General features: G+C 38.4%; 1 protein-coding gene across 1 annotated transcript in view; it reads right to left on the reverse strand.

The window, feature by feature from the left end:
• CDK14 (cyclin-dependent kinase 14) overlaps window positions 1–23,938 on the reverse strand; it is a gene marked incomplete at both ends in the record, with an annotated part of 97,848 nt that overhangs the window by 37,625 nt on the left and 36,285 nt on the right. The window contains 2 exons of the mRNA XM_010147768.1: window positions 4,338–4,400; window positions 19,720–19,814. Of these exons, the coding sequence (XP_010146070.1) occupies window positions 4,338–4,400; window positions 19,720–19,814 (158 nt within the window). The remainder of the gene's footprint in view (window positions 1–4,337; window positions 4,401–19,719; window positions 19,815–23,938) is intronic.

Here is a 23,938-nt window from a genome sequence, read left to right on the forward strand (position 1 = left end):
CATGACAGACGCAAGCCTGTGCTCCACCTGTTCCACCAGTAGCAGGAGTTACAGAAACAGACTCAAATATAAAATATATGCATCAAAACATAAAGATTAATTTACTTGCATTCCTGGGAACGTAATAATAATATGGAGTAAAAGATGCAGTTAAAATAAAGATGATATTTCAACAGTTAAAAGAAGTTAAGAACAGTTATATTTTCACAGGACATGCTGAAATGTACAAAAAATATACTTAAAAATTAAATTATGAATTTACAAAACAAGAACCATTTATAGACAGCTGCAAACAAAGGCTCAGGAGAATCAAGAAGAAAAATTAAAAGGCTGGTGGAGATGGCCCTGCAGCAGACAGGAAGGAACACAAACCAGAATGAAGATCAACATTAAAAAAAAAAATAAATAAAAAAAAAATCATTGGCAGTGTCAGTTAGCTTCTGACCAGTTAGAGTTCCTGCTCTAGGAAGCAATCCAGATGTTTCAACTGAGAGTCCCAGAATTAGGAATTATCTCTAAAGGCAGCAACAGCTGTAGGAAAGAAAGCCAGGAGCACAGATTTCAGTAGTCTAGGCCAGGAGGAACAGCGCAGGGAGAGTCAGGAGCAAGCTTTGTACCTCATCTTGCCACAGCACATTTTGGAGCTTGGCGAGCACCGCACGGTATACACCTATAAATCAACTCTTACCTCCAACCATGTACAAGGCTGCAACAACTGCTTCTAACAGAAACATAATTATACGTGGGGCTATGTACTTAAGATATATTGCTTGCCTTCAATTCTGGAAAAACTGAGAAAGACATCTTCAAAACAGGAGAACAGAAAATGAGGCTGGGCCTACTAAACAGGGACTTATTAACTGATGCCCTTTTCTTTCCTCAGCTCCAACTATAATACTGTACACAGTATATTAATATATAGTTATAAATAAATGGTAGATATGCAGGCTTGTTAGTTACCAAAGATGTATACAACTGTGTACTCAGAGCTAACAGAGTTTGGCAAATCTTTGGATTAAAACAACCCCTTTCTGGCATCTCCCTTCTCGTCGAGAAAGATGCTGCAGGTACCTAACCACGTTTATGTCACCAGGATACTTGGTTTAGAATTCTCAGGGATAGGTATTTTAAAAACAACTTTAGACAATAACATCTCAGCCTCACCCCTCTGAAGGGTTTAAGACCTGATGTTATTTGTAAGACTGGGCCTTCACATATGAATTACAATTCTGAAATCATTAGGTGTGGATACAGACAATCCACTAAAAATGCTAAACCTAATACTTCAGGAAGCAATATTTTTTCTTTGCTTAAGCATACTGTCCCAAGACTCCCACAACTGTCAAATTAAACTTTCTTCTTTACAATTCCATGTGCTTATAATTTTCTTCTTACTCTTTCTTTAAAATGTTTAAATGACAGCAAATACTCTATTTCAAGCCACAAAGAAAAGGCAATGTCAAACACAACACCCAAGGGGACAGCAATACGTGTGGCCATCAAAGTAATTTGGATTTTATTCTATTTACGGTTCTTCGTCTAAAAATAAGCCTGAGGGAACAAGCACTGTCTTTAGCTTGTAAATACGGAGAAAAACAGAAATATAATTAGGCTGAAGATATCCTACAGAAACTCAAACATAAGTAAATAATGCTTCTGCATTCCTATAAAGTACTGTTTTACAGGAACTACTGTGTAGTATTCTTTGGAAAAAGCAGTATGTGTGATTATGTGACTTTGAATTTGTAATAACTGGCAACAAGCCAGAAAGGAATATCCATCAGTAGGCAATACTTTCCTCAAGAACAAAATTAAAAGACAAGGGGCTTCCTGTCATACTGGGAGAGCATCAATGGTTTAATCCCACAGGTTAGCCCCAGAGAGCCAAGACTAATGCATTGCTACTGAAATGTAATTGCTCAACTGGAAGTTTTTAAAAACGGATTTAGGGATCACATAACCAGTGATTGTGAACAAACATTGTCTAAAAGTCTGACTGAAAAGTGAAATTCCTGAAAGACCTCTAGCAAGAAGGGGCCGGCAGGGAGAGAAGGCTAATTAACATGGCTCAGCTCAACCCTTAAAAATCAGCTGTAGCTCCAGAAAGACAACTTTGTCCAGAAGCTAAAACCAAAATAGGTGGCAACATCTCAGAACCACAATTACATAAGTCAACAAACCATATCCAGTGCAATAAAACATTAAGATATTATGTAGTAACCATCTCACCTCCTCCGTAAGGATAGAGGGGCACAAACTTCTAGTGTTGCATGCTGGTGAATGTCTGGGAGTTGTTAGCGTATATGACTGACTGCCCTTCTCTCTGCAATTCCTGTCATCCCAGCTGAAGAAATCACTCTGTTGGGCTAAGCAAGTGCTTGATCTGCTCCAACTTCCATTGTTTTTTCTCTTTTTCTCCCCAGTTTTCTTTATAATAATAATCGGTCTGGACTTGAAAAAGCTTAAACTAGCAATACATCAGGACTCTACACTTGGCTACTCAAAGAAGTACTTCTAATGTGCCCATAAGCTTCAGAAGTGTTCCTGAATGCCGCTGTCACATGGTAAAGAGAGCCACAGGAATACATGCAGCAGAACTTGAAAGAGAAATGCTGCTGCTGCAGTTCCCTCCGCAGCTCCTGTTTAGAAGACAGGTCTCAGGGTTTAGAGGAGTGATGCATTAGCAAGCCTAATTATCCATGTATGCCTATCCTCCTCAAAGACAAGCTCACTGGGTCCTGATATGATCAAGAAAAAGTACAGTTACGTGAATTCTGATGTCTTCTCAGCGGGGAACAATTACGGCTACAATGACTATGGCGTATGAGATCTTGAGCTGTACAGCACTGCAGCCTTGGAGTAGTCTTACAAATCCAAAGCAGCACAAAGGGCTTTCCAAACCAGTCTTACCTTATCCCAAACCTCAGAGAGCCAAATGTAAAAGTATCCAGGCAGGGAAATGAAACACAGGCCCACTGCTTTAACAAGCACATTCAGCACATGAAACTGAGCAGTGAAGAAAGCTCAACAATTTCAGTGGGCGAAAAGCAGGTCCCACCTCACCCACCTTCAGCCGTTTCAAAGTGCCGCACTCACAGTGGCACTGTGAGGAGACCCATGGGCTTTCCCTGTCCACCCTAGCAAAACGTCTGAGTGGCAGTCGTACACTGCAAGGACGCTGTCCCGCAGCATACATATCATGTTTTTTCAGTTTGGTGGGTTTTTTTTTTTTTTGTAGTTCAGCCAAATACGTGCAGTAAGGAAGAATTGCTCTGATTTTTTTGTTTTAGATAATAGCCATTCTCATTTAACTTCAGATGTTGTAGATGCCACTTTTCTGTGAAAGGACACAGAAAATGAATCAATCTGCATTATAAAACTAGTTTATGTACAACAATGATCAGCTGCTGCAAGAAAAAAAAAAAATCTTTCCTCTTTTTAAAATATTTTCTTTTCTTAAGCTAAACAGGCCTTCTGAGTTTTCCAGGAAAGAGGTTTGACTTTTTCCATGAACTTCTCAATTTCAAGAAACTAAGTATTGGAATAAAGCTCTCAATATGACAAGCGAAGATTTAAACACTTCCAAAGTAGAACAACAATGGGATGGATGTCAAAGTGCAAGAAAAGGGTAACAAAAATCATCTGGGTGATTTGTATACACAGGACACATTCTGCATGTCTGACTGGATTCCATTTAATGCTAAAATCTTTTGGCTGACTTCCAGAAAGTAACTGGATCAAGTCTCTACCAATCTATCTTTCCATTAAATCCTGCTAATAAATCCCCTCCTTCCTGTGTAATGTTCTCAGTATCTACCTTAGAAGAAAAGCATTTTTAAGAAGTGAGATCAGCTACGAAAATGCTTCATCAAAATAAGTGAGCAAAAGGTTAGGGAAGATTTTATATGCTCATATAAAACCCAGCACATTCAGCTAATATAATTCCTTATATTTCCCTCAAAGTCAGTGAACCTACAGTAACCCACCTCACTGAGGATCTAGCACTGACAGCCTAAAGCAAGTTTACTCAGGGGTTTTAGGTCAGTAATGTCTTGTCTACAAAGCAAATGTATGAATGGAGGGGAGGGGTTACCAACACTAACAGTATTTACTCATACATTCTGCCTCTGAACCAATTTTACAGACTACTTCTGTGGGAATGTTCAAATACTTGCATTTTCAATTCTTTTTAAAGAAAAAATATTTTAATATAGTTCATATGCCAATCATTTTCCCTTTAGCTAATAATCAGTTTCTATGAAACAACTGACATGACATTTTATACAAAGTTAGTGTTACTGTATTTGCCTTGAATGTGTGCTCTTTTTGACTCTTACCTTCACATTTTCTGGATGAAGCCCGCCAGGGTGTTTGTCCATGTACTGACATAAATCAGTGTGCTAGAAGAAAGTCAGATGGAAAAAAGTGTATTAACATCTGTATGACTGCAGCAATAAATATCCTTCTACTTAGGAGTGGATAGAACAAATGGAAAATAAGGAAATTTTTCAGCCACACATCCGCGTGCACACACACACACACACACTTGTACCTTTACACTCCACTTTATTTAACAGCCTTGGTAACTCAACCAATAGGAATGTTCACCAAATGTAAATATTTTTTTCCTAACATTCAGTGTATGGTAAATTATTTGATTTTTAGTATCATTTTATACCTTGTGAAGACAGTATCACCATCAATGCCATAAAGGTAAGAACATAAAGTTATCTGGAGGAAAGAGGAAGAACCTAAAGGGAGAATCTAAAATTCTACTCCCATTATTCACATCAAAACATCACCTTTTAAAAATACCATTCTATGGTGATTCTAGATTAAGATGGCTTAATGGTTTAGAAAATAAATCTGAAAGGCACTGCATATCAGAGTAATGAATGGTACTTTGCAGCTAAAAAGAAGCACATACTATGCACATGCACAGCTATTATTAAGTGCAGATACTTTCAAAAACAGCTTCACTAAGGACTCAAAACTTTAAGTTTTCACTTAACAGTTGCCTATATTCCCTGAAAATATACCATAAAAGCTCTTCTGAAAATAAGCAGGATGGCAATGTATAAATTAATGTTATTTTTATTTAGTATTTATTTATTGCTTTTACTATGGAAACACTATTTTCTCTGAATTTTTCTCTTGTTTTTCTTCATTTTCCTAGCAGTTAGCCGCACACTTTCAGTGAAGTGGCATGTTGCTTCTCTGATTTGCTTGCACAACTCTGCTTCTGGAATTATGTTCAGAATAAACAGAGCAAAAATATGCACTAGATTAACCACCAAAAACTGAGCGACTGACTCTGCCTTCCACATCTGTTTTTGGAACACATCTGGTAAAAATCATCCAGCATTCCTTGAAAAGCTACTTGCCAATACCTGCTTCACATACTGAACAGCCCAGCTAAATACAGGCAGCTTTCAAGGTGAGAATTTTGGACAAAAGCTGCCTTCAACATACCAGAACCGTTCCTCTGTGCAGCCTTTCTGAGTCCCGGAGACACTCTCCAGTGCCTTTTGCAGAACTATCATATAGATATATAGGAAAGTTCACATCTTTTAAGACACAAAATTAGCTCTAGCCACAACTGTTCTGTATAATCTTCTCTTCTGAAGCCAGAAACTATGTAAACACACTATGCACGGAGAATCAACACTGTAATGACATAAGATGCACTGGTTGACTGGGTTGTTCACTATCACAACTTTTCTCAGGAATTCTTACACAGCTTGAGGAGAGGAAGTGTCCCGATGGCTTGGGTCCCAAAATGAACGGTGTGACTACCAGAACGGCAGGGGCATGCTCAAACAGGCAAACCACAAGAAACACAAACTACAGCAAGCAATACTCCACTTACAGTTAACACACTGGAGAATTCTTTTACAAAGAAAATTAAAAGATACACCTCCACCAGTCAATATTTACTGTCAGCGAAGTACATTTTGCGTAAGAACTATAGTGAGCTTTAAGACTTATTTCCAGATTCTGTAAAATCTTTGGACACTTCAGGTACATATTCCTCTTTCATTCTCCCAGTTAGTTTTCTGGGATGCCATGCCATGCCAAAAAGGGACCAGTTATCCTTCAGCATGCCTCACCGCATTACCCAGTCTTGCCTTGTTTTACTGTATCAACACCAAGGAAATTCACTTTAACAAAGTCATCTGCTAACCTTGTCATTTTTTTAGAAAAACTGACAGGTTTTGTGTACCAACCCCAGCACCAGAGTCTGCCTCTAGCAAAATATCAGCTGAAATACCATTACTACAGGTGATGGTTGGTGTCAAATAAGAAGTTTGGGGGATTTCCCCCATTTTGATGGGTTATCTCTTTTTGAAGAGAAATGCCAGCCTGGTGGAATGACACGTTCTCTTCTTTAATTTAAATGCAAATCTTTGAATAGTGACAGACCCTGCAGTGCTTGGGAGAAGTTTAAAGAAAAGCCTGAAATTTTGCTTTAGAAAGCAGGGCAGGTTGAACAGGGCAGTGCCACCCCATCCCTACATGGTGCCTCAGATGCACCATCACAGCCCTCGAGCACGGTACGCTCCCTCGCCTGGGCTGGCTGAAGGAAAAGGATTATAATTTCCTCGCAGTTCAGTCTTCTAGCCTTTGTGGGCGACAGATAACTTGGTAGGTGGGAAATTTACTGCCTCCTTCACCTTCTACTGATTTCTGCAACTAGTCAGCTGACAGAAACCACACCAGAGGAAGACAAACCCAATGCTGCTTCTGAACGTCCCGTCCCTGAAGTCCCACCACCCCAGCTGCCCACTGGCTGCACCCTTGTATTCACCCAAGGCTTTCTAAGAACATCCTATTCAGAGTCACATCATTAAAAATAAATTATTGTTCCATTTTCAATATACTTGTAATTAATTGTGAGGATAACCTCATTATCTTCCACTTATATTTCAGTTACTATTTGGATGCATTTCCTCCACACATGAGTACTATGATCATGTTTTTGTGATGTGTCATTCATCTCCTCTTTCTAACCCAAGGACCAGGATGATTGTTAGCTTGATACAACCTTCTGCATCAGTAGTTGTCTCCTTCAAAAACTGACTGCCTGCATCAACCTAAAATTTCATGTAAGCAGCAATTTTTACAGAATCCTAGAAACCTAACAAACAACTGTGCAGCAGTCTTCTGGCATCTGTTTTTTCACACACACACTACAGACACCTAGGAACCTCTATAAAATCCTCATTCAGACACTAAAGAGAACTGCAAAGTCTTTTCTGTTCAAATCTTTCAAGAACTTGCCCTCATAAAACTAAGTTAGAGTCCTTCTCACAAAAGCAACCTGACACTATGGTACCAACTGGGAAAGCAACTCCTAATGTTATAGTACATTGTTCCTCACTTAAAAAAAAGCTTGAGGTAAAGCAAAGGCAGCATCATCTGCCATGCTGTCCCCAAGGCAGGGACTCCATGCACACTGAATTAAATATTAGTATAGCCAGGAAAGATGACAGCGCTGCAGAGACAGCTATTTCTAAACCTGTTTTCCCTTTTGGCAGGTAAGTGTCTGTTCCAGTGCTTGTGTGCTCAACTGACACTGAAGACAATGACATGAATGCAAGTTTCAGGAAAGCACTAAAAAAAGAAAACAGAAAGCAAACTGGATGAAAGCAGTTTTCTAATGGTATTCCATTAAATTGGTACCATATGGATGAACAGTCTTTTTTTCCTCACACTGTATTTCAAAGTGGAAGACAACGCTATTCCAAGTGGAACAGTGGCTGCAGATACAGCACACCATACGTTGACACTAGGGTCTTTGCTGTGGTTAACACTTTGATCTAAGAAAGTATCCTAAAGGAAAATCCTAAAGATACATACTTGACAATAACATAAAACTATGCTAAAACACACTAGGAAGAAACAAACCAACCAACACACTTTTTACAGTCCTTTCTCCACTGTCTCAGAGGGTGAGGATACCTCAAGAGGAAAGCAGGAAACATTGGGAATGCAGTGCAGGGACTTTCAAGTAATTGCAAATATCTGTCACACAAATCCTGATCCCAGATGGACCTGGCTAGACCAATTCTGCTCCAAGCTAGCTTTTAACAACTCTATCAGCCATACTGTTAATCCTCAACACACATAAATCACCACAAGTAATCCCATGTTGACAGAACATATGATATTTTAGCTTAAATTCAAAATCCCATTAGTTTCTGCTCTTAACACTCAACCAGTTTACCCACACCTGTATGTGCAAACAATCTATTAGCACTCATCTGTTCCTAACAGATACACAAAAATAATTGAGATAAATCAAGTTTCCATAGTGTAGAACTCAAAGGATAGGAAAGTCCAGAATTAATGGGGTTTATCCAACCTTCTAATTGTTTACCCAATAAATATACATTATGATAACTTTTCAAATGTGTACTGTGTTCACATACTTTTTTCCCCTCACAGGATTAGACACATTCACTGAACAGAATAGGAGGTACGTGATTACAGAACAGCTGTGCTGGTTTTGTGGGGTTTGGTGGTTTTGTTTTGGTTTTTTTTTTTTTTTTTCCCCATTCTCATGCAGCTTGCAGTCTCTGGCTTATTTCCTACTCTGACAGCAGAAATATTAATCTCCAGGCTTTCCTGCCCTGCTTATCGTTACGCTATTCACATGCTTCACCAACAAAATAATTTCATAGCAATCCAGGGGAGATGTGGCATTATTCCCTTTCAACAGGTAGAGAACTGAAGCAAAGAGAAAAAAGTCCTAAGTATTGCTGATCGGGGCAACTCCATTTAAAGCACCCTGCTTTTCAGAATATTTGGCGCTATTTCGCCTTCTGTGTTTTGACTGACTTCAGTTTCAGCTGTGAGCATGTAATGGTTTTGCAAGGAAGATTGAGAATCTCATGCTGAAGAGCAGAAGTCAGTCATATCTGAAACACAATGACAGCAATTTGTGATGGTGATGACGATTCCCAGTACGGCAGGGATGGAACCCCCTTCTCTACAGCAATAATACCTGGCTGATTTTGAAATGATACTTTGAATGAGCCAGGAACACCAGAAGTCCTCTGCAGAGCTGCACAAGTGGCTCTTCCACAAGAATGGCAAAAGGAGATTGCGTAAGCCATCTTTATCTTGGCATCCTCAAATTTCAAGAACTTCACTTTGCCACCTCACTAACACCACAATATCTTGTGCAAAATCTGTTATGCTTTAAGTGAAAATTTGATCTCTCCTCCCACTACTGCATCCATCAGAAGCAATTTCACTTCCTTCGGGGATGCAATCTACAATATTTGAAGTGAAAAACTAAAGCCAAGTCTTTCAGAGGAGAGGGAGAATCTTCAGAGACATAGTTCTTAAGTGCAAATGACAATTTTTCTGAAAGCTATCACTTGACCAAATTTGGGGCAATTTTCAAAATAATGGCTCAATGCCACCTACAGCACAAAGGCTACCCATTCTCTAAATTCCAAGCCCATGCTGTAAGGCATGAATATTTACAAGGGTCCTCCAGCTACAGGTTTAAGATATCCTGGCCATTTTGTCTGAAATTAAAAATAATATAGGTAACCTGAGGTAGACTTTGGCATCTTATTTTTCAAATAACTGCATTTTACTAAATCGTGCCAGAAGATCACAGCTCCAGGGCTGCGACTTGACTTCAGGGTTCTGGCACACAGCACACAGGTTCTACACAGCCTTGAGAAGGCTCTGTCAAGTCTTTGTACTACCTTCTCTCAGCAAGTTAAAACACAAACCCTTTTCTCAGGGCACATCTCAAGTAACCAGGAAACCCTGACCCTTCTTGGGGGTAGATGGCACAGGTTCCAGTTAGACTGCACAATGCCTCCCAGGATAGGGAATAGAAAACTCATGCTCAGCTGTGCCAGTTCAGTCATTCTCCTGTTTCCAAACTGTATGTAGAAGCACATCATCAAAATGCCCATTTTGGACCCAAACTTCAACGAATTTCAAATATTTTCCTCCCTGCGATGGAGACAGGTATCACAACTCCTACAGGTACGTGAAAATGAGGGAGAGGTTAAGTTACTTAACCAACATAACTGCTCAGAGTCTAAATAAAAATCAAAGAAGTTGACAGGGATTAAGCAAAATCAAGCCTGGGTCAAGGAACAAGAAAAAAAACCATAGAAAAATAAAAAAGGGAAAATGCACACTTGCTCAGACTCACTCTGTGATGTTTTTTGCTCACTTCTCCCCCACACCATCAACCACCATAACAATACCAGAAAAAGTTTCATTTATCTTATGAAATAATGTCTCCAGGCACACATGAAGAAATGAACTGGGGGTTTGTTTTAAACTTGTGGCATTGTGTAAGTGTATGAAGGTCATTTCCATTCATCAAGTCTCTGGTTTATGTTAGTAGTCACATGTGTGTATGTTTGTGAACATACTGTGTACAAGCATCTGCTGAAGGTAAAAAAATCCAGGCTGATATTTATACAGCTGAAGCAAGGTTTATATACATTGCATCCCACTTCTGGAGGAGAAAGTGTATGTAAACTGGGGAAAAAGAAAAAAAAAAAAAAAAGATGAATGTTCATGTTTCAGCCTCTTCCCTTCTCCCCTGGAAGGAGTTCTAATTATGAATAGATGGGTAAAACACAAGCTACAAATGTCCTCAGACACAGTCAATTCTTCACTTTAACATGAACTGTTTTGCTCAACTATCTTGCTCAGAAATCGGAGACTCCGCTACCAAACACAAACGTGTTCAGACAAAGGGCAGGACGTCTCCTTTCAAAAGGCACAGCCGGTGACATGAAGTGAGCTCTACTTCACCAGCCCTTTTTCCATAATAATAACATGGCTGTCATTCTCTTCTAATTAAATTAGTCACTTCTACTTCCCATGCAATACATTCTGTTTCCCTCCTCTTCCTCAGTCATGATAAATCTCCATGTGACTTGGCTGTCCCATAATTCTGCCTAATTGGTTTCAGCTGTCATTTCTGAAGCTGAAATGCATGGAGAGCCTGGGGCTTGTGAATGGAACAGGAAGCATTTCCAACCACATTCCCATCATGTAAAACCAGCAAAGTGAAAGAACCCTTCCATTAAAACAAAAACTGGAGTATCTGGCTGCCGGCGATGCCATCATGCAGCAGACAGATTGCGCTGCTCCACTGAGGCAGCGAGGCGGTTGCGAGCCATTCTTCTCTGTTCAAAGGAGGGCACACATTACTTATGCCCTAACAGTTTTACCGACTAAAATACTTTCCCTTTTGTCACCAACAAATTCTTAAACCGATAATATAATTTACCAATAAAAGCAGAGGCAGTAGGAATATCTGAAGTGACAGGAGAACAAAGAAAAGTTAATTCTATTTAAATTGCATGCATCCTCCAACCAAAGCGCTCTGCAGATTACTGCACCACCGTTTAAATGAATTTCACTTTCAAAAGTGTCATAAACTCTCATTTTGAAGTATTTCTATGGCTTTCTGTAATTCAACCTTTCCCCTCTATGAGATGATGCAGTGCTAGCCATGCTAACAAAAACTACCCGACAAGCTATCTCTGGGTGATAGCTAAGCAAATTCCAGAAAAGCAGCAGAAGGCAACTGCACCAGCTGGGCTGAGCAGCAGGGGAAAGATATATTAGGAATTCAAGAAGGAAAAAACCACCCCACAAGACACCTTTAATGAAAACAGTTTTGCTAACAGATGTTTCAGAAGTGCCTTGGATTTCTCTCACGCTGTCAGCAAAGATAAATATACTTCAAAACACATGAACAATGCTATGTAGAAAAGAATGTTGGGTGGTGGGGGAGTACACAATACATATACAAACCTACCCGAAAATCCCAGAGAGAAAATGGGAATCACAGTTGTCTGATTTTTTGTTGTATTAGAAAATATATATTTATTTATTGATACAAAACAACCTGGTCTGTGACTGATGAGTGAGACACACTGCTGCAGAAAAAATTGCTGAATGAACCAAAAGATCTTCAACAAAATCCAGTTTTCTAAAGATGCCAGTTTATCCTCTTATTTTCTGACGACCCAAATAATTCTATCAGCCTTGTTTTCTGAGTAAAACAGGTTAAAGAGACAGTAAATGCTTAAATTAGTGAGATTATTTTAATTTAAAAATGACATCTCAAAAAATCAGTAAGAATTCCTGTTTAGTTTGACCAAAACCTAGCAGCAGACCATCAGCTTGTGTAAACCATGATGGACTTTCAGTCCCCAACAACAGTACTGGAGCAATTTATACAATCTGAGCAAGGTGTAATACACACGCCCACACAGATGTGCATGGGCATTTTCCTTTAATTCGCTAAGTCATTATGTTTCCACAGCACTGACCATTATATCCACTATAGCCACATATACAAAAACAAACCAAAAAACCACACATAACAAAAAACAACTTGAAGACAGAAAAAGTTTCTCGCTAGAGCATGGCAGATACCCCTAAGCTCATGGCAAGAGTAGTCACTCCAGGATCATATAAGCAGAACACGTGAGCACCAGCGAGGCCATCTTCAGGGCAGCAAAAAAGCAGCGCAAATACTTTTCCCTAAGAGCTTCATCATCCTATGGCAGACTCCTCTTCACACTGGCTGAGTGACTGATTTCCGCCATGCTTCTTAATCCCAACTGTCCGTGCATGAACGTGAGATTCATAAAAATTTTATAGGGAAAACTGCAGTACAGACTGCAAGATGTACAAAAGAAAAATGATGCTTCCATGGATTATATCCTCTCAAAGCAGTAAAACAAGAAAAAATTAATAGTCCTTTTTAACTTTCAAGTGTTGACTCTGTTTATTACTCAAGCTTGATTCTTGATTCCTCTTATTCCCCATTCCTTTATTATTTTTAATATCCTAAAATATAAACATAAGGATACCAGCAATTGCTGATATTTTCATTCTGACTCCAGGATTTTTAGTAGTACTAATATTTTGCCAGAATTGCTCACCTCAAGTTTCTGGTTTTAAAGATTTCATAGCTGTATTTTTTATCAATATGATGAAATTAGTACAAAACTGCATACTGCTAGTTCAGAAATGAAAAATCTATTTTTAAGATTTCGAATCCTCACTTTTGGGTTGATGTTTTGTTGCTTGTTTTTGCAACCTGCACTGAATAAATCAGAACTCATTTTAACAGGAATTAAATAGCAGTTACAACCCACATTATTAAAGACCCTGAGAAAAGAAGTTTAATTAGATTGGACAGTCTCTAGTGAAAGTTGAAATACTGTCAGGTTTCACCTCAGAGGGACTTGGACAACGTCAGTTTATTACTGAAATTAAAAGATAAGGAATGTGTGGATGCCACCCGAATATTATTGATCATAGAGCTGTCCAGAAATCTATAATGTAGCAATAATCTGCTACTAAAAACCATAAAATACTAAAACTAGATGGATTTTTTTTTAATTTTTGTTTGAATTAGTAAAATAAACTGACATTTTTAATTCAGCTCCTGATACAGGAAAGTAACAGCGTATTAACTTCACTGGAAGACTACAAGTATTCATATTTGACTGAAAGATGCAGAAATACATCACATAGAAAGGATCTCAAAATAAAAAATAATCAACTTACCTATATCTACTATAAATGACATCTCATTCTGCTGATTATTTGTCTAAACTGTTCTTAAAGACTGCCAGTATTAGAGAAACCACTACCCCATAGTAGCTTCTTCAGCACTTTACTATCATTAACATTAAAGAGGCAAAAAAAAACTTTCTCTTCCCTACTGCAATTTCAGATTTTCTTTTTTATCCTCCTTACCTGACATGGAAATAGGTCACTGTCTTTCTCTATGATGTATTTAAAGGTTTTTAACCATTTCATCCTTTTTTTCCTCCCAACTCTAAACAGCCCTACTTTAACTTTTCCTCAGAAGTCTTTATTCTAGATGTTTGCTCATTCTTGGTTTTTTCTCCCTCAGAGCTCGAGCTGATCCATGTTTTCCTTTTGTGCACGAATTTACCATTTCAGGTATTGGCCTTACCTGTACTAAGTTGAGTGTTATCACTAGAATATGCATCTTACTACACATGTTTTACATGGACTACAACGAAGTTTGAAATTTTTATCTGTACTTTAGGAAAAAAATAATTGAGATCTGTCAGTAGGTAGGATACCTCATGCGATTTCCAGAGTTCAGTCTGTCAGCTCAACTCCGTACATTTTTTATGCTTTAATTTTGTAGTGGTTGGGTTTTTTTTTTTTTGCTGTTGTTCTGGGTGGGTTTGTTATGGTTGGTTTTCCTTTTAAATTAATACTTACATTGAATACACTTATTAATACTTAATAAAAACAACAATAAATAGCAGATTTTAATTTTAATGGTGCAAAGCACACTTCAAATCTAACCAGTATCTGGTAAAAATTAATAAAAAACATCGGTAAATTGTACAAAGAATAAACACTCAGGTGCACAGCCTCACAATCTGCTGCGCTGTAAATCTTCATTAATATTGCTAACACATGTATTCAATAGTATGTATGCTTTCTACGAGGTCTACAGAACCTTTGTGAGATCCTGCAAAGTCCAGATGATGAGGCAAACTGCATTACAACTTTCCTCCTCCTACTAGACCTGTGTAATCTTCTTAACCTAGCAGGAGTATTTTTATTTAAATACAATTTTTCATTCCTTCTTTCCTGCTGATTCCCATGTTTGGCATAGTCTTTACCTCTTGGCAAAGCACCAAGCAATTTCCGTCTGAAATCCCCTCTGAATCCCTACCTCCCAAAGCTGACTTTGTTTGCGTTTCCAACCTATACTTGGACATCAGCAGCTCCTGTCTCTGATCTGCTTATTAAAACTTGAAAAACAAGGCTTTCCCTAGAGGAGTACTCCCTTACTGCCTCTTCTCAGTAGCAGAGGGGGATTTCCTTTCTCCCTGCTTCCTCTCAGCCTTTTTCTGTCATCTTTTCAACTGCAGTTTAAGCAGCTCAACTTTGGGTAAGACTGGGGCATGAGCAGAGGTTAAACCAACATGAGAATAGCTCCTTCTCTGGCCAAGGCAAATGGAAACTACTACGGTCAACTAGTCCCATGCTGGGAGCCCTCCACTGCTTCACTCCTTCCCAGAGTGGATGAAGCATGTTCACAGCAAGCAGGGGTGCCTGCCAAGAGACAGGAGGCATCTGGCTTGTTGCAGAGTTTCACTAGCTTTCGATCCTTGCAACCACCTTGACCTCCAAAGGGAAGAAAATCGCCCATTGTTTCACACTCACATCAAGATAAGGTAATGCAGCATTCAAGTAAGTTTCACTCTCAACCACGGATTAGAAGACCTATCCTTCCTTCTTGTGCCCAGTTTCCCTAATTTATTCTAGGTATTCAGCACTGCTGAAGGATCCTAGTGATCAGAGCTCAAAAGCAGCTCTTTACTGATTTTCCCTGTGCTCTCATCCACTAAATAATGTGGCTTTTTTGTTGGTGTTTTTTTTCCCCCCACAAATGAGCAAAGCCACCATGCCTTTATTTTCAACACGTTCCCCTATAAAATAAATAAAACCAGAAAACCAATTATAGTGTTCAATCCAAATGATCAAATGTTACAAGAAATGAAAAATTTTCAATGCAAAAATTTTTGATCCTTTTAGGTAACAAGTGTTGACCATTTTCTTGCATAATACTTTTCTAAGATGTCCCATGACAAACTCAAAATTCAGGTTTTGAAACTTCAGCTCTGTAAATCTTAATTCCAATAAAGCATATATATATCTCAATTTCAAATCAGCATTAAAATGAGAAACTTTCACCTCTGTTTTTTCCTTCCAGGAAATAGGAAGAAAATCTAACTAATGAACTTTATTAAGCCAGCTCATTGTACAACCACCTATTCTAGTTGCTGTAATGAAGCAATGAGAATTAAACTTTCTTCTTTAATGGAAAGTAATTTTTAAGAAGGAAAAACATACACAAAGATTAAAACAGGCAAGGTAATTGAAAATGCCTGGGCTTAAATTACACTATTAGATTAGTCTGAAGCTTTTTTACTGTTGAGGCAGAAATAATATTACTCATTACTCATACTTCCAATTATAAATGTATCTGTTCTTGTTTCAAATCTAGTTCATAAATATTGAAAGTGTAATGTAAAGTACTGCTATACAAGCTCACTTTTATATGCCAAAAAGGGACAAGTTGCTGGTTCATTTATTGATAATAATATACTTACATAATTACACATCCTACTAAAAACCTCATTATCATTCTACCAAGCCTGCAGCAACATGTATTGGTTAGGAATGCCTTTCAGCAATTAAGTGTTTCTAATTCAGTCATCTTCCTTTTAAATAAACAAGTGAAGAAACAAATGGTAGGAGCTAATGACCATTTTCGAACTAACAGATCTCTCAATATGTCTGACATGTCACCTGTAAAATCGATCATTTCCTTGGGCAAATTTGGCTGTATCAGTGGCACTGGCACTACAGCTGGCATACCCACAAGGTCACATAAACTAACACGAGCCTGGAGAGGAGGGGAACAAAATTTAGGTGGGCAGCCGTACTCCTCCGCTGAACTGTACAGCTGAACTGACCTTTTTCTTTTGGAAGTCATCGCAATCTGAGACACCCTATGCAAAATGCGTCAAAATTTCACATTTTGCTTTTGGGTTCTTCACCATTCATACATGAAAGACTATCAATCCCTCTGGTTTTGCACAGGTGATTCCAAGCAGCTCACCCTCAAAACTCCTCAGGTAACGAGCAACAAGTCTCAACCATCAGTGTCAAAAATGAGCTCTCAGCTTCCTTTTCAGTACATTTGAATGATCAGCAATAATCATAGCTGATGTAAGAGTTATCAAAGCATGCAGTGAAATTATGCCCTACTAACAAGGTACTACATATTCTGAACTATATTCAATTAAGTTCTTCCATTCAAAGGAAGCAAGCCTCCCTTCTCTTCCTCAACAGAAATGCACAGCTTCACATTCACCACCAAAATGCTCACATGGAGAATGAAACTATCCTGATCTTCAAGTGTCAGACAGAATTTTTAAAGATTGACTTTTCTTGCTTCTGGGGACCATCAAGGTTAAAGTTAAAAATCTGTCTTGTTTTCATCTGACAGACTTCCATATAAAAAAAAAATCCTAATTTGAGGTGCCCAGAGAATTTAATCACTGCCATATTTCCATTCAGAGGCTATTCTGCTTTCAGCTTTTAACTTATTACTGCAATGCATTTTACAATGAAAGGTGCTACATGAAATTAAATTTCATTCTACTCTTTCAGGGTTAACGCTGAAACCGAACACCTCCAATAACCTCAGACGTTTTTCATCAGTATTAATTTCCCAATGGAAATGTCAAGAACCTAGCGACCCAAAGTCTCCATCTTCTGAGAACTCTTGGATCACTAACTGTTCATCTCTAATTTAATCATGACATCTCACTCAAATGGTTTTTATTATATTTGAATTGGCCAATAGTGATTAACAGCAATAGTGTATCAGTTCCATGATGGCATTGTATGAAGTGTGCTGGTTTTAAACCAAATTCAATCCCTTTTAGGTTTGTTAGGCCTCTGTCATTCAAAAGTGTACCACCATGTAATTTTAATCACATGAGTATTTCTACTGATTTCAGTACAAATCACTCGTATTATTGAGCTAAACCATGCACAGGTGTTAAAAAAACCCAAACCAAACCAAAATAGACATTACAGATACAGAGCTACATAACACCAATTACACAGCTGGACTGCATAGTCAACCAGCCAGAATTTGTAGATTTAAACAGGCAACAGTAATTTTTGCCTCTGCATATTTGTATTACGCACTGAATGAGAGCTCTTTGACAAAAGGAACAAAATAGGTCACTGCAATCACACAATTAAAACCTGTATCAAGCACACCAACATGAATTCAGTTCAGGTTAAATGGGCATTCCCAAGCAGTAAGCATTATCAGATAGCACTAGCTACTTTATCAGCCTATAACTACATTACCTAACAATGAACACCCACTTTTGTTAAGCAATTCTGTCATCTCAAGACACAGAGGCAAGTTACAATGTCATTACCATACAGCCCTTAGGCTGGTTGGAGAGAACAAAAGTATCCCTCCCCTTCTTTGTGAACACCAGCTTGAAAGACTCTGCCCATCAGCTAAAATACTAAAATACTACATGGGTCAGTTGCTAGAAGCCATTATTAAATGAGATCCTGAAACAGTTTCAATAGCTGCCAAACATCATGAGAATAAAAAGGTGCAACAACCAGCACCCTGCTGAAAAACAAACAGCTAAGTGAATCCAGAAGAACTCGCCCCTGCATCAAGCTTAGTCTTTGTTCGTGCTTATCATGGACACCGACATGATAGAACACATGGCTGGGAGCCAGAGTCTGTCAACACTACTACTAGCTACAAAATCCAGAAATTGATATCAGCATAATAGGCAACAACATCTATTTTAGGAAGAAACATTTTCTAGATATCTCATTTCTCAACCAGTTCTGATGAATACAGCTAAATACAACAGCTGATAAAAGGGACTGCAAAATGCATTCAAGTAGTGTTACACAAATAGGTGGACACCAATCGTTACATAAAATTAAATATCAATGCTTTTCCTATGCTATTTCAATGTATAAGTCAGCAGTAGAAGAATCACCAATTGTAAGAAAAGGAATTTCATTTCCATTAACATTCTATACTTGAGGCAAGGAAATACGTAGTGCATGCGATGGCTCTGCAGGCTCCTGTAGCCAAATACCCCCATTATCACACTGTAGCATTTCTATGTAAACAGACAAGGTGAATGGCTTCTCCAGACAAGAGGCTGTGTGCATTATCATGCACAAATTAAGGCCAAAAAACACACCAAACAATTCCATCTGTCTTAAGTAGGGATGTACTGAGTAAAACTAGTAATCACTGTACAACACAATAACAGATACCGTACTAAAAATCTAACCATCTCTAAACTCATTTGTTTCTTTTAAATTACATGTTCTTGGACCCATCTGTGAAAACTGGGAGGTTAATTATGATAGTACATTGCATAATTCCACAGCTAAATGCTACATAAATGCCATATGTTTGTCTTAGAAAAACTAAAAGGATTAATTAGGAGGCCAAGCCCAAGACTTTGGAAAGTAATACTCTGAACACTATTACATCACTACACTGTGTACAATGTAAATTTAAGTTTTAATTACTAAATAAAATACTAGTCATGGCAAAAAAATAATAATCCACAATTTTAAATTGCGTGCTCCAGCCTCCATTTTTACTGACACTGCTTATAAAAAGATATTATGCGCAAACCAGCCCCAACAAAAGCCATTTAAACTTGTTACACGCTTTGGATGAAGGAACTACCTGTAAGTACTTCAGTCCTGTTGTACTTCTTACCTACATTATTCTTAGCTATTTTAAAGTTACTTAACCACATCAGTAACAAAAAAGCTCTAACAAACAAAATGTAAGTACGAAGCAGAGTAAGAAACCATTCTGAAAAGTCAAATGAACACTAAAAGGTACTTCAAGAGACCTAATAGCGACTTCTCCATCTCTGAATCTGGTCTAGCCCAGCCTTCCATTTTTAGCCCACTACAAAGCACCATCTCTTATAGCCTGCACTCTCCTGAAGAAAGCAAAGGGTTATTTTGGCCTGATACATAGACCACCGAAGGTAAAGAGAGCTTTTCCAACAAATTCAATACATTCTGGACCATAACCAGAACATTAGTTACTTTACTCACCACATACTCAAACACAAGTGTCAGGGTCTCCTTGGTGTGAATGATGTCATGAAGCAGCACAATGTTAGCATGTTTCAGTCCTTTCAAAAGAGAAGCTGAAAAGCAAAACATACAGGTTATCTTAAAAAGGATCCAAATATTTTACATTCATTGGCTTTTTTTTTTAGTGACTTGGATAATTTTTTTAACATCTGAGTTTCTTAACCTGACTCAGTTTTACTATATTTTCTATGTCCATGAGTTCCACATGTTTAGTGTGTTTGAAGATCACTCCTTCCCATTCAGTGCTATCTTCAACTTGTTGGTCAAACTCAACCTCACTTTGAGACAAAAATCAGCTGCACCTAGAGATGCTTTCCTTAAGCGGCCGCCTCCGAGTGACTCAGTCACTCACATCTTATCAACAAGACACCAAGTTTGCTTCTACACTCTAAGATAATTCTTTTGTCCTAGAGAAAAGTCATGCATGTCTTTCCAAAACATCGTCTTTCCAAAACATCATCTTTCCTATCCAACACAACAGAGTTCCTCTCTAAACAAAGTGCAACATTTATTCTAAGAATAGGGTTCTAAGCAATAATTCCCTTTTCACTCAAATGTAACACAGGTTTGAGTGAAAGTAACATACAAATGATTTGATGGAATCATTTGTATTAGCTCATGAGAATAAACATATATGGTGAGAAAATACCATGTATTTTTTTAATGGCACTAGCTCATGTTTGTAGACTGCTGACAAATAAAAGACTTCTCTATTGTACTTCCAGGTGATCTCCTTCACTGCATTTCTTTTACACTACAGTATATATTTAATGTTCATACCATATTACATATTTAATGTTCCATGAGACATGGCATATTTTAGCAATATATGCTGCCATGCCATGTGTTGTTACCAATGTCATTCTGTCGTTGGTGTCTTGTCATCTCATGCATACATTTGAGCTTGACTATCAGTCACCACAGCAAAGTAAACAGATACAAAGACATGCAAATGAGTGGCACATTTCTGTACTGAATTACGTGAAACTTTCTTCTGTCACTTGTCTTCTGCTGAAGAAAATAATGAAACACCAAATGTGTGTCTCACTCCACTAATGTGCAGTATGGAAGCTAGGGAGATCCATGCCATTATTACCCCTTGCTGTCTTACTGAGGGTGCTCCATCAGGCTGAGGCAACTCCAAGAGTCATCTGGCTTTGAATTACAGCAAATGCATATCTTGTCTCATACTGGTGCTTGAGAGATGGAGCTGACAACTGATCACCCTAGGAAGCAGCACAGTAGCAACATGGCAACTCACGCTATTCAGAGAGTCAGCACAGAGGAATCTCTCGTGTTCTGAATATGTTGCCACTAAGCTATAAATCGACTATTGCAATTACAATTGTTCTTTTTAAACATTTCGACAGTGCATCGTAGTGCACCTTTGAACATTCCACAAATTAAATAGTTTTTTTCTCAAAGGAAGAACCATACACAATTTGCGTAGGATCCTCATCCTAGAATCTGGACAATTTCTTGGAGTAAAATCTCAGAGATATTTGGATATGTTGGGATTTTTTAAAGGACAAGAATGAAAAATTGCTACTGAAAAAGGTATGGATACAGGAAACAGATAATCAGAACAACTGTTCCGAAAGGTACCTTCTATCAGAAAAAAGAACATTTAACCCAGGGGAACCCCAAAAGTTCACCTGCAGTAACTGAGCTTTCACCAGCTCTTCCCTCAAACCTTGTCAAATGACCATATATACAGAGACTGGAAACCTAAATGCCAATCCCTACCAGAGCCTGTATCAAACTGGATTGGTATTTATGACCTCTGTCAGCTTTTGCTGTTCAAACCATCACCTGAGGCCCTTAATTCCTCTAGCTGGCCATTACTTTGTTGCTAAAATCTGTATATGGATCATTAAAGCTTAAACAGTACATTGAAAGCTGCGTACCCTGAGGTCTTTGCAAATCCTGTATTTCCTCTTCAGTTCCCTCCCCCACTCTTATTTATCTTCTCTAATATCCAACTCTCACCTTTCACAGCCCCAATATTCAATATCTGCCCTATATTACAATGACAAAACATCACCTGCAGGGTGAGATTTCTGTCTTCTCCATTAGTCTAAGTGAAGTACAGTAAATAATACAGCACAGAGAGCAAAATCATCTTAATTACGCTAATTTTACACTGAGGAAATAAGAAGCAATTCCACTAGCAATTTATATTGTGAGAAACCAAGCAAAACCAGCAAAAGTAAGAGAATTACCCCACGTGCTCTTTCATCAGGACTCTTGCTGGTAAGATTGCCTGTCTTTGTGAAAACACTGCTTTGTTGCTTAAAAAGGGGGTGAAAAAGAAATTAAAAGGAAAAAAAAAAGTAGTCTGAAATAGGAAAGCTGTTTCTTCCTCCATATAGCACTTTAAAAAACATGATGAAATATGAACTGACGGTGCTTGGTCTGTTTTTTTCCCCAGAAACATCCCTCATTCCAATACCCCTCTTTTTGGGCAACTTTCTGCTCGAAGGGGATAGAACTTCGGATGAACTCGACTAATTTAAAAACAAAACCTAGAAATTCACATCCAAGAGAACGAGCAAGAGTCCAGGGAATATAGCAGCATCAGCCTGAGAGAAGCCTGGCTTCACCTTTGAAGCTGCCAATGCAGCTGCCACTGGAGCTCAGCGAGAAGTCAGGTGCTGCTCTGCCTGGTGTTACTTCTAGAACAAAATAATTCTCCTAGAGAATGCCAGTGATTTTCACCCACAGGTTTCACACTGAGTTGTTTTCTTGTAAGATAAAAAGACCAACATATTGTTGAAAAAAGCATTGCAACAACTCACAAAAGCTGGACCAATGTACTAGCCCTCACTGTATCCTTAGCATGTATTTTTAAAAAGAAAATTATATAATGCTGCTTCAAAACTGCTGGAACTCTTTTTTAACCCTCAGTATTAAGTGCAAGATAAACAGATGGCAGCACTTTTAATTCATTTCCCCAAAGGGTTTTGAGGAGGCCCAGCAGCAAATAATGCTAAAATGTTTTTTTAAAATACTTTGGACAAACTATTATATGCGTTTATACAAGCAGGTGCTTGTTCTGTCACCTGTATTTACACATTCTCTTAAAGCAAGTTCTAGCAGTAAAAAAACAGGGCAGAGGAATTGGCAACATGATTCAATAATTAACAACATCCAAGATGATAATTTCTGTGACTTGTACATAAGTTCATGACCTGAGCCACTAGAAGTACCAATACTCAGCACTTCTCCATCAAGGGCTACTAACCGTATTTGCATACCTAAAGGAAACACACTGTATTTGCTTGAACAACCATCACAGACTTCTTCAACAAGAGGATGCTCTCATCTATTATGAGCTCCTGGCAAACTGCCTTATTGCTTATGTTGGTCAAGGAGCTTTTTGCTGTTCCCAGATGAGCTGGGTTCTAAAGTACATTCACTCCATGAGCAAGCCAAGACAGATGGACCTCAGCCAACTCTTACCCAAAACGTGAGTAGCATCAGTAAATCAGTGCTTCGCTTCCTGCAGGGTTTATAGCATCAGCTCAAGCCTGACACTCCATCAACAAAAGCCTTGAAACTTTTAGATCGACCTTGACTTACCTCTAGAAGACTTGGAGTGTTTTTGAAAAAGGCTATTCCAGCATGCCCATAAAGTAACATTTCTCAGCTGTATGTCAATATCAACAAAAGTAACTATTACCGCCAAACTCCCAGGCTATGTTCAGGAAGAACAACTTTTCACTAGCAGCACTAGCAAAGATGGTGCTTTTGGACATGGCAAGCACATTAGAGTTGAATATCATCCTACCACAATTATTTCTGTCTTGCAATTCCTGCCTATCATCTTGTTCTCACTTTGTGAAAAATTGCGTATCACCACTGTGGCGCTAGATAGAAGAATCACCCATGATTTACAAACTGTCTGATATTTCAGTGACCTGAGGTTTTTTTCAGCAGTAGCTTAAGAACTCAACCTCGTGCTGCTTAAATTCACGGGAATGTGCAACTGCTGCTGATACTCTCTTGGATTTCCTACTACATTCAAAGCCTGTGGTATTCCTATCATTTTCTAAAAAGTATAGCTATGAAAATGCCTGCTTTCTCAGTATATAGTAGTTGAGGTGCCTTTGGGGCTACCATGCACCAGTGCTCACCATGTCCCATGCTACTGCTCACATGCAGTGTTCACCCTTTC

This window comes from Eurypyga helias, unplaced genomic scaffold (genome assembly GCF_000690775.1).
Source record: "Eurypyga helias isolate BGI_N326 unplaced genomic scaffold, ASM69077v1 scaffold22212, whole genome shotgun sequence".
Taxonomy (NCBI): Eukaryota; Metazoa; Chordata; class Aves; order Eurypygiformes; family Eurypygidae; genus Eurypyga; species Eurypyga helias.